This window comes from Stegodyphus dumicola, chromosome 2 (assembly GCF_044657685.1).
Source record: "Stegodyphus dumicola isolate Sdum_Otavi_A_Nest chromosome 2, ASM4465768v1".
NCBI lineage: Eukaryota > Metazoa > Arthropoda > Arachnida > Araneae > Eresidae > Stegodyphus > Stegodyphus dumicola.
In genome coordinates, this window is record NC_140769.1 from 153412868 (window position 1) to 153425525 (window position 12658).

Genomic DNA, 12658 nt, shown 5'->3' on the forward strand with positions numbered 1-12658 from the left:
GCACATTCCGATTTTGGTAATATAGAATTTGTAGATGCTATAATGGATCAGTATAAATACCTTAACATCTTGAAATGAAATTTGGCATCGTCAGAGCAAAATCTTAATATACGAAATAGTTTAAAATTCTACCAGAACAATGATCCAAAGCATACTGCGCACAGTGTCAGACTCCGCCTGTTATATAAGTGTCCAGAAATAACTCAGGCATCACTCCATTCGCCCGATCTTAATTTTATTGAACATATTTGGCACGAATTAGAATCGAAAATTCGAAAACAGAGCACATCTTGGAGGCAGCAACTGAAAGCAGTGATTCAAGAGGAGTGTCGTAAAATAAGTTCAGAAATAACGAAAGCAAAATAGCCCCTCAGAGACAAAGCTCCTTTAGATTTAAAAAAAACACACACTTGTGGAGTCAATGCCCCAAAAGATTAAATGAAGTGAGCAAATGTAAAGGTTATCCTACAAAATATTAAGAAACAAAAACAATGTAAGTTTTGTCATTATTGGCCATTACTAAAAGTGTCCGATTATTTTTCTGAGAATATGTTTCCTCATTAAACAAATGATATTGATTTTTGAATTCAATTTTCATCTTTTCGAAAATGTATTTACTATAAAAAGGTGTTGAATTTATATATAATTAAAATAAAAGCCTTTCTTTTTATTTTGATTATTTTAGTTTTTATGTTCATTAAAGAATATGCCCGATCATTTTTGTTCTTTTTCGTTTCACTTGTCACTTCGTTTAAAATACGAGCTTGTGGGATGAATATCTGTTGTTATGAACTTCGTCGATTAAACTTTACAATTTGTATTACATTCCAATACTTAAATAAAAACTTCTTCTATAAGAACCTCATTCATTACTTCTTCTGTTCATCCAAAATGCGAAAAAATGACTATTTAGTTAATTATAAATTTAAAATGACTTAACATTTGAAAATGACTCTAGAATTTGAAACTTGCTTACAATTCAATAGTTAAAAATAGAGAACAGTAGTATCGTTTAAATAAGCACTAATCCCAAGAACGTTCCACCTTTTTGCTCTATTATTTATATATACTAGCAATAACAATTTAAAAACCCATAATTAAAATGATATACGAGAAATTGTTTGAATTCCGATTCTTTATTATATTTGCTGAAAAAAGTTCTACAAAATAACTAATTACATAATATATTATTCCATTAGTCTAATTACTTAGGTACACAAATCTCAATATTAGCTGATTTCGCTAATATGTCAACGCCCTGTTTACTTAATACAACAGCACCCATCTCAAGGCAACATGCTGGGAAGAATAATAGATCTCCCCCTCCCCCTCTTCCGCAATGAGCTGGAACGAAGTAGAACCTGCAACAAGACACATGACCAATCAATGACGTGAGCTGAAAGAGAGCTAACTGTCATTAGTGAAATAAGACAACAACAGCCTGATTATCAGCAAATGGGAATAGAGAGAAACTTAGGTAAGGCGCATATAAACATTAGAACAGCTAATCACGACAAAAAGGTAGGGATGGGAAATTACGGATATTGGCCCAACACTAAAATGGAGATTTTACACCGCTACTGGGGCAGTAGCGTCGAAGAGACTCGCTCAGATGGAATTTCTGCGAGGCGATCGGAATGCCTATCGCCTGCAGTCCGTCAGACGATCCGTTGAGTTTTTGTGTTGCATCGATCTGACATCACGGGGCATGACGTCATTCTTTCGTTAAGAGAATGGTTGCAAGAATGTTAAAAATTCAGCCTGTTTGGCTTATTTTTAGTAAATATGTTTGAGTGGTTTATGTTCATTACTAAAACAATATTTAAAAATATTCATTTTTAACAATGCGAATACCATAAATTCCTTTGTCTGATTTTTTACTTTTCAAAATATTGAAATAAAACGTAATAACTTAAAAATTTAGCACAAATTGATAGTCTACATTTGGCCTCGGAAACCTATAACTCGCGGGTCAACACTTGATCTATTTCTTAATTTTAAGTGATCCACGTGAGTTCCTAAAATGAAGTATAACATGTAAAAATAAGTTATAAAACATGACTATGAAACGACTACTTGAAGAATATATAAAAATATTTGATGTGGACACCATATGACTTCCTTATACGATCTGTTAAAATTATACACATTTTTTGCGGCATTTCATTTCAATCTATTTCCTCGAATTTCATTAGATATATATTTCTCATTCAATCAGTTCAGTTCTCACTTCGCCGCAAGGTAAAAATACATAAAAATTCAAAACATTAAAAATTGCGAAATACGAAAAAACATACAACATCGAACAAGTTATCTTTGACCTATATTATCTTTGACATATATTCAGATACCTTATGAGATTGGGAGCAAGCAATTTAAACAGAGTCTATGTTTCTTGACGTCATCAAATCTTTCGATATAATTCATATCTTTGAATGTTGAACATCTGTAGACAACAGAGCGTGCTTACACGCAACGCAAGATGATTTTGAAAACTTATTTGAACTAATTATGAGACTTTTTGAATGATGAGAGGAATTTGCCGAAGCTGCAGATTTACTTAGATTCTTCAAGGGAACATTTTGCTATAAGATTTCTATTACCTGATTTCGTTTTTCAATAAAATGCAAAGATACATCCAATTATTTGACGTGAAACTCATTTCAAATTTTTTTCTAGACTCTAGATCAAGCTTCTCAATAATCACATTTATCATAATAAAACACAAGCGACCATTACATCTTTCGAATTTGTACTATCGTTGCCAATTTCGAAAAGATATCTTTTACTTTATATTTTAAAATAAACAGTGTATCGATCTCCAAAACTAACCTTAAAAGAAGACTACGTATTTTGTTTACCATATATGCACTTAATTACCACGATATATATGCAAAGTATTTTACAATTTTTCGATGTCAAGGAGTGTGAAAAAGTGCAATACTCGAATCAGGTTCTCCCTATTACGCGTCGGACATGTTTCCAGTTACACCACAAAGGCACGTGGAAAAGTGGGAAAATACCTGCTACTCATCCTAACAGCAAACCTAGGGTAATTTAGATGCATTTTCAATTGAAATGTTAGAATTCAATTTTGCAACAAATTTTATACATTTTGTATCGCACGTACAGTAAATCTAACTTTATTTTATTCATTGTATAAGCTCAATTAAATTGTTTTAAAGAATTTTATAAGATGTGTAATGTCGAAAGATTTATGTAATCATTGAGAGCTTTCCTTAGTATAAAGCAGAGGGTTGACAATTTTTGTAAATGCAACTTCCAGTTAAAGATAAGTAATAGTGCTAAGAGTCGCACGATAGATTTTGTTTACCTAATACTTAAATACATACTGGTGTAAAAATATCAATTAGTTTTACCTTTATAGCTAGAAAACACCGAGAACAAGTGTTATATCTACACGCATAAGAAATTCAACATTAATTTTTTTAATATATTTTTCTTTTTAGCCTGAAGGGGAGGTAGCCCAGGTGGGGTATTAGTTTCTAAACGGCGTTTTGCGTTGTTTCACTATAAATATCCGTTCCACTTTTTAAACTGTTGCCACCAAATATTATCGCCCTGTAGTATATTTAAAGAAATTAAATAATGAAGAATCTGCATGAATGTATGTATGTTTCTCGCATTGTGAAAAAACGACGCTACCTATAGCCATCTAATTTCATAATAATAATAATCCATAATAATAACGTAATTTTCCACCAGAGCATGAGCACCTGGGCCCCGAAGTTCGAGTTTGTTTTATTATCCATTTCGTATTTTGTAAAACTTTAACGAATTTTTGATTAACAAACTCAACGATTTCATAGCGAGCAATGGCAACACTGTACGGAAAATAACATTTTTATCTCCAGCGCGCCTAAACTGTCTATTGAGAATTCTAAGGATATGCTGTTTTTAAAAATATTTTTTGATATTGCTGTTGAATTGAATTTTATGTGGTTTAAGTGCCAAGAGCATGATATTTAAAAAAGAAGGGTAACAGAGAAAACATTAAAAAACGCTCCTCTGGAGTAATATAAAATCTGAAGGCTTTCAGATTTTCCCATTTCATTTATTTTTTATGATAAATATTTTAGGTGGTTGGTCAAGAGCAGCTAGTCTTTGTTTTATTTCAAATATAATTATGCTGTTAAAATGCTTTGCATGTTATTGTGAGCATAATGATGTTCTCATATAAAGCAACCATGTTATATAAGTCAATTTTCAATTATGTCCTTGCTATTTTTTGAAGTCCTGAATGTGATAATTATCAATTTTTCTTTGTTCGTTTTTGATAATTTCATAATAAATAAATAGCTTTCGTTAAATGTATCTATTTCTGAGCATGTGTGTAGTTCTCAAGCTAAAAACCACTTAATATGCCTAAAACCGCTTAATAAGTAATTTCCGTCATAGAATACAGTTACATATGCGGAAAACTCTGCTATCGAAATTTTAAACTACACATTTAAGAGTACAAGTATATGATTCCGCTGCATGTTTTCAAAGAGGGAAAAAAATCCTGAAAATCTTCCAGATTTTATATTACGCCCAAAGTGGCATTTTTTAAAGTTTTGTGCGTTACCTTTATTTAATAAATATCATGTTCCTCTCCCTTAAACTATGAAATTCAATTAAACAGCAATATCATAAAATATTTAAAAGCATATTTTTTAGAATTCAGGATAGAAAGTCCACGCGCTGGAGATAAAATTTATTTGAATCGATTTGAAATCATTGAGTTTGTTAATCAAAAATTTTTAAAGATTTCTCAAAATTTGAAATTGATAATAAAACAAATTCGGAATACAAAATTCGGGCTACTAGGTGCCCATGTTCGGGTATAGGATTAAATCATTCGAAATTGGATGGCTCTGGGTAACGTCGTTTATTCATACTGCGAGAAACATTCAAACATTCATGCGGATTCTGCATTATTTAATTTCTTTCAGTGTAATACAGGGTGATAATATTTGGTACCAACAATTTAAAAAGTGATACGCCGTTTATAGTGAACAGACGCAAAATGCTGTTTCGAGACTAATAGCCCTTCTGGGCTAACGTTCCTTTGGGCTAAAAGGAGCATGAAAATTCCAGCGTTCTAGAAAACTCGTTGTATATATTAAAAAAAGTATTTCAAATCTTTTCTCAGAATACAGGAAAGGATCAGATGATCTAAGAACATTATTATTTGTCTGAAATTCTTTGGCATGAAAAACAAACGACACCCTGACTCGGCGCTTCACCGTTTTAGATTGATATTTGCAGAGAAACGCATTTTACAGTGAAGCATTCCCAATATGATTCACACTGTAATTCAAATGCAGTTAACTCTTTATTTATCAGAATTAATGGGCTAGAGCAGCTATTCTTAACCGGTGGTACGGAAAAAAAGTACTTTTTAACTATTAAATTCAAAAATTAAATACCCCAACATCCTGTTCAAGTTTTTTTTCTCTAACACTCCCAAATTTATGAAATCTGAGCTTTGTTCAAGCTTAATACCCGCTGATAGACTTTAGCAAAATAATACGTTTTTATTTTCACAAACATTCTTTAAGCCTTAGACATAGCAAAATTTGTCCTAAATGACGTTTTTAAAAACAGTAATAGAAATGGATGTTTTTCTTAATAGAAAATAAAAATAAGGAATAATCCTATAAAAGAAAGTAAAATATCTCATTAATTCTTTTAGAATTGATCAATTTATTAGCGTGTCTACACTTTATGTCGCCACCCTTTCCGGGCTCATATCGCTTATTTTAAATTAAATTCATTTTCAACGGGGATTTGCTGTCTCTAACAGCAGGTATTTTGTCTTTTTGTTGCTTTGTATTTTTTACTTTTCTACGCGATTGGAAAATATCGTCGTTTGTTCTTGAAGAACTCATAATGCATTGTGCATTTTAATGTTTGTGAAAAATAATAAAATAAACCTAGATTTTTCGAAATGAAAAATGGCTATTACTGACAAAGCGGAAAATTAATGATTCACGGGTGATGGATCCAGGACAATCTACTAGCACTAAAAATATTGAAAAGAAAAGAAAAATTGTTTATAGAAAATATAATGAAAGTTACTTACAATTTGGGTTTACTTGGAATGGAGATAAAATGAACCCTCAACCTCAATGTGTTGTTTGAGGCGAACTATTATCCACTCAAACCATAGTTACTTAATGAAACCATAGTTATGAAATTAAAAGTTATGAATGTTATGAAACCATAGTTACTTAAAAGACATCTTGAATCTAAGCATGCCAATATAAGGATACAGTAAGTCGAGGATTTCATGAAATGGCAAATTCCATAAAAGAGACAATTATTCAAAAAATAAAACAATGTGAGTGTTTCGCATTGCAATTAGATTAGTGTACTGATATAAAAAAAACTATGTTCAATTATTAATTTACGTACGTTTCGAAGAAGATGAATGAATCGCCGAAGAGCATTTGTTTTGCAAATTCCTTCATGATAGTGCAAATGAAAGTCTCAAAGTAACTGACAATTCCTTGGAATTAGTGCATTGTCGTATGCAGTGATGGAGTTGGGACTTTAACAGGAAAACATTCCAGGGTAATTTCTTCATTAAAGAAAGTCGTAGCCGAAACTAAATTTATTAATTGCTCCATTCATTCTGAAGCTTTATCAACCAACCCAATCCCCGAAAACCTGCAAATCGTTTTGAATCAAGCCGTGAAAATTGTGAATTTTTTTAAAAGCCGAGCTTCAAATTCAAGAATATTTACAATCTTATGCCAAGAAATGGGCAGTGAACATGAAACGATTTTGTTACATTCCGAAGTAAGAGGGTTATGCAGAGGCAAAATTTAAAGTCGTTTTTTTGAACACCAATTAGAAATTTAAATTTTCTCTGTGATTCAAAATTTTAAATGCAAAAATGTGTATTTAGTGAAAATGTTTGGCGCTTTTAGCATAGTTAGGTAATAATTTTGGAAAGATAAATGAAGTAAATTTAGAATTACAAAGACAAATTGTTAATTTCTTTACCATTAGAGATAAAATAGATATAATGATAAAAAAAACTGAGCTAATAATCACAGAATTTGATAATAATATTTTAAGGTTTTTAGCACCCTTAAAAAGTTTTCTAACCGAAAATAATTTGAAAATTAAATGAGACTTGACGTTCGACATTAAAAATCTTTGCTTATCATTCGTAAATAATTTCAACGTGTATTTTCCCTAGAATTAAGAAAAGGAAAATTGGATTAGAAATCCATTCTAAATTTTAGAATACCTGTGGAATTTTGATTTCGAACTTAAATAGCTAATTCTTGAAATCACACTTTGTTAGTTTTTCTATCTGACTGTAAGCCTTAAAATTTTTTTCGCGCTTTATTTGATGTTTTTAAGACTTCACACTGAATGTGCTTTTGGCGACATTCATTCTGTCGCCAAAGCTGCTCAAGATTCAAGCAACCCTTCGTCCCTCTTTCGCTGCAGGGTGCGAGTAACTAGCAGAAACAGTAAAGATGCCTCGCAGGGGCCTGGACGCTCTGGTGTTCCCAGGGAAGTTCCTGGTCGACAAGATCACCGGACTGAAGAAGCAACAGCAGGAACAGAGTCGAAGAAAAGTGACAGAGCGGGAACTTGCCCACCTGCACCACAAAATCGTGAGTCACTCCCCCTTTTTTTGTTAACACATTATTTCGTCTTTGATGAAACGCATTAACCCACTTGGCAAACTTCTCATAAGCTAATGAATTCACAGATGACTCGTTTCATATTTCTGGATCATTCGATTCAGTTCCGTAGATAAAATGATGTATCAAAACTATATGTTGAATCTATTTGCTGCTCCGTATTTGTCAAATGGGAAAATCTTTCCTCTTAAGGCATTACAGAATAAAATCGTATATAATACGTAGTCTGTTTTATTAAAGTAAGGTAAACAAACGTGTTCACTTAATGTGAAAATAGGGACTAAATATATTTAAATCTTAGAATTTTAATCAAATTTTGGAGAAGAATTATTTAAGAATCTCGAAGAGATAGTCTTGAAATAAACTTACAGAAAGCAGAATATTTAAATAATCGAATGACAATTTGATAAATTAATTAACGATGATAAAGAATACAAAATAATTCAGTAGTAGAATAATAAATTAATTAAGCATAATTAATATTATAAGTGTAATAATAAGTATAATTAATTAAGTAAAATTAATTAAAATAAAGTAAATATCTATTAAGAGAACAGATGAAAAAAGAAAATAGCATGAGGTAATTTAATACTACATATGAAGTCACTATTGTTTGAACAATTGTCTTTAATATGTGTACATTTTAAAGCGTATTTTATCTATGATAAATGAGAAATAAGAAAGCACAATATTTAGCATGAAGAGTTAAACACAAAAATATTTAATTTTTCTATAATTTTTGTAAATAAATTTTGGGATGAACCATAATCACGGCTTACTGTAATAATTATATAGATCATATTGTATTAAATCATGATAATGATATTATTGGTATTATCGTGATATATAATTTGCTCTAGATTGTTATTTGTTAAATTAAATGAATGCACACATTTATTTTTATTGAATTTCAGTAAAACAGGAATTGGTGTTTAGAAATAGAAGGAAACGAATGGGTATCTTTGATTTAAAAATTGCTTGTAACACATGGATAAGTTAGAGAGATTTTCGGTATAAATAAAGATAACTTCATTTTTTTCTTAGTTAATTCTAGACATGCCCCATAAATAACTGTGAATCTATTTTCCTCCTAGTAAATATGAACATGAAGAAGCAAAGTTAAGTATTTACAAATTTTTGAATAGTAACCATAATATAAAAATAAACATTGCCTCAAAATTCGAAAAACATTATCTAAGAAAAATCTGAAAGCATTAATATTTTATATTAGTCTCAAATGAGCGTTGTTTTTCATTTACAGACACATACATGTTTCAAGAACATTTGAGCTAGCGCCACGTTGGGTTAAAATATTTAAAAACAGCATATCTTCAGAATTTCCGATAGACAGTCTCGCGCGCTGGAGATAAAAATGTTTTATTTCCTATAATGTTGCCACTGCTCGCTTTGAAATTGTTGAGTTTCTTGATGAAAAATTCGTTAACGTTTTACAAAATATGAAATAGACAATAAAACAAATTCCAAATTCGGTCCTTCAGGCGCTATATTCGTGTGGAGAACTTTGTTATTCAAAATTGAATGACTCTAGATACAGTTGTTTTTTTAACGATGTGAGAAACATACGTATATGCAGATTCTTTATTATTTAGTTTCTTTAAATTTAATATAGGATGATAATATTTAGTGGCAACAATTTGAAAAGTGATTCGCACATTTAAAATGATTCAACGCAAAATGCCGTTTCGAAACTAATGGCCCTTCTGGGCTAATAATAATGATGATGATACTCGAATTATTTTCCAAAATGAGTAATGAAATAAAAAGCTCTATGAAAACTTTTATATTAAAAACTTGTATTAAATGATTTACGCAAATACTTGTACATAATGCTACTGTTACACACACGCACACACATACACTCTGTATACATGTATGTCTAAATAAAATAAAAAGAATTGTAAATATTTAAATTTTACGAATTCCAGATGTAAAATTATCTTTTATTTATTTTTTTAAATGATCTAATTCGGAGTAGTTTGTTTAGACGAAGAGTGATATCTAGTAAAACCTCGAAGGCCTATTATACGCGCTATGGTACACTTTATAAATGAAACTAATTTAGATTTATGCTATACGAGACAAGAAATTGAAATCTGCACCCATTTCACTATGAATTGATTGAGCCCGAATCAAAAGATATAACTCATTTGTTTTGCTCTTACCATGCATGTTGAGATTTATGTGATTTCCAGATTTATAGTCATCATCGTAAAGTTTAAGATTTTAAGTTGAAAATTTTATTCTGGTTTTTTATGTATAACATACTTTAATTGACAACTCTATATATTTTCCGCTGGGTTTTGAACAAATAATATTAGGTTCGAAATAATTTCGAGCACATTTTATAGCTAATTTTATAACATTTTCTTTAGGGTTCATTTGTGGTATCTTGAATTCGGGGTGTCGTACAGTGAGACCTACCAGGATTTAATAATAACAAGTAATAACAATTTGGATAATAATAACAATTTGGATAGCTAATTTATAAAATAATGTGATAAATAATAATTTATTAAATAATATCATAAATAAAAATTTGTCAAAAAGAAAGAAAATTTCTAAAAATGAAAATCTGAAAGGAGTCAGATTTTAACTTCGTAACAGGGTTTTTGTTAAGGTTTTTTATACTCTTGCTGAGCTCGCAATTTACCAGTATGCTGTTGGACTCACCCCTCGTAAAATACATTTTTGTCTTTTTAACTTTATGATTAAACATCACTTTCTTCGCAATTGTGCCAAATAAAATTAAACAGTAGACTCATGAAATTTTTAAAAGCAGCATATATTTGAACTTCCGATAGAAGATTAAATGTTAGCATTACTGTTTTTTCATTCTTTCAGTTCATCATATCAATGTACAGTTTTCTTAATTAGATGATTTGAATAACTTTTCTTGTTTTTATGGTTAACCGTTTGCTTTTCAACTTTAAGTATTTAACATAACGTTTTTGCACTATGCCATACAAAATTCAACAGCAAAATCGCAAAACATTTAAAATCATAGCTTCAGAGTTCATGATATTTTTAGAATCTTTAGCCTATCATTAGCATCTCTATTGCGATATCTTTAGGATTAGCCTTAGAGCGGTAAGCATTATCATATATATTTTTAAATAATCACTCTGTTATTTTTTTCAAAATAATAACATTTGATGGTAGCATACCTTTTTTGAAAAGTGTTAAGGACACAAAAGTGATGATCGGTACTATCTCTTGTGGTATTAGTCTGATAAATAATATGCTTTTTTCACTGTCAGAACTATTGTAATAGATTTAGTAGTACAAAAGCTGTTCGTACATTTTTTAGAAGACTTTGTTTAGCAAAAAATCGTCTGCTTGGAAATGTTTTTTAACTTTATTTTTGAAAGTATTATCATCTTCACAGTTTTATTTTCATGCAAAATGGCGCTTTTAAAAAAGCAATGGATGGAAGGCTATGTTTCTATAGTTGTATTTAAATAAAATAATAGGTAATTAAAGATAACTGTATTTAAATAAAAATTTGCAAGTTTTAAACATTGTATTTTTACATGATTTAATTTTATATTACTGGTAAAATCCTTAAATATCTTAGTAGAGATTTGAATTCCTCGAAAATTCATAGCTTCCTCCGCTGGTGTAAAACAATATACATTATGCCAAACCAGCTTTGGAATTCCGAAGTAAACGAGATTTGGGATTTAGCATTTAGAAAACAGGAAACTTTCACTTGAAAAACAGAAAATTTTATATCTTCCGTAGTTATTCATTCCTAATATATCTAATGTTTTAATTTCTTTCCTAAATTTAGCCAGTGAATTGCATTTGGTGAATTAAATTTTTCTCAAAATTTCCGTTTTTGTTACTTATTCGATCTCACTCCTCGTTACTGAAGAATCCTTCTTAATTTTTCTTAATATTGTTAAAGCCATCGTCTTTAAAAATTTATATTTCATACAATGGCAACACTTGCCTTGGCAACATAGATATTAAATGGCCAGTAGCCTGAGGCAAAGCAACGGGCAAAATACCGGAAACACTCTGGTATCGATACAGCATCGAACTATTGGGTCACATTGTCGCTGTTCAGTCGTGGTCTTTAAGATTATATAATTTGGCAACCGATAAGAGTATCACTTTCAGGTATATGCAGTAAAGAATTAAAACGTACCTTTCAAACGAGTATAAGGAATTTCTCCCGCCTTCCTAGCGTGCCTTCGTGGTGTAGTGGTTCTGCACGCTGGGCCGGTATTCCAGAGGTCCGTGGTTCGATTCCCGGCAAAGGTGACTGCTCATTTATCATCTCTCCGGCTTTTCCAATCAACCTAATGTCTTTATAAGAGGAAAGTTATGATCTGCACCATGAAAACAGTTTCGCTATTTAATAAGCAAAGAATTAGTTTTGTTGAACACGATTTATCTCAAGGAGGCCATTTTTAGAAAAACATCTGGTCGTGAATTTAGATATCTTAGCTGGATCGATATTGATCACACTTCTCAATGCACATCACTGTGTGGAGTTTGTGAAAAAATAACAAGTAAGACCATAAACAGTATAGAGTTATCATGTAGTCCAACGTATTTATGTTTACTTTCCTTGTTGCAAATTAGCGAAAGCGTGCATGATGGCAATCGAAGGCAACTTAGCTAGTTCAAGATATTAGCAACTTTCAGAGGTCTGCTAGTTCTATGATGGCTATAAGACTCATTCACGTGAAGTGGTCTAGGTTTACTCAGCGACAATTGAATTGAAAGAAACACTAAATGACGTATTTTGTCTTTAATTCGTAACTGATACCTGCAGCCTATGCTGAAATACTTTCTCGCACGCAGCCAAACACAGTTCAGAGGATGAATCCAGTTCCTCCATTTATCCAATGGCTAAATAACATGAAAATGAAAACATCTGCCTTCAATGTTCATTGTAATGACAGATTTGATTGTTGGTGGTTATTAATTATTGACAGCCAGTGTGAGACGCTGATTAT

The 12658-nt window shown here is 31.0% G+C and overlaps 1 protein-coding gene across 1 annotated transcript in view; it reads left to right on the top strand.

The window, feature by feature from the left end:
- Positions 1-7499: 7499 nt before the first annotated feature.
- Positions 7500-12658, top strand: part of LOC118193400 (uncharacterized) — a 154175-nt gene continuing 149016 nt past the window's right edge. Inside the window, exon 1 of the mRNA XM_035364480.2 lies at positions 7500-7640. Within this exon, the coding sequence (XP_035220371.1) occupies positions 7500-7640 (141 nt within the window). The remainder of the gene's footprint in view (positions 7641-12658) is intronic.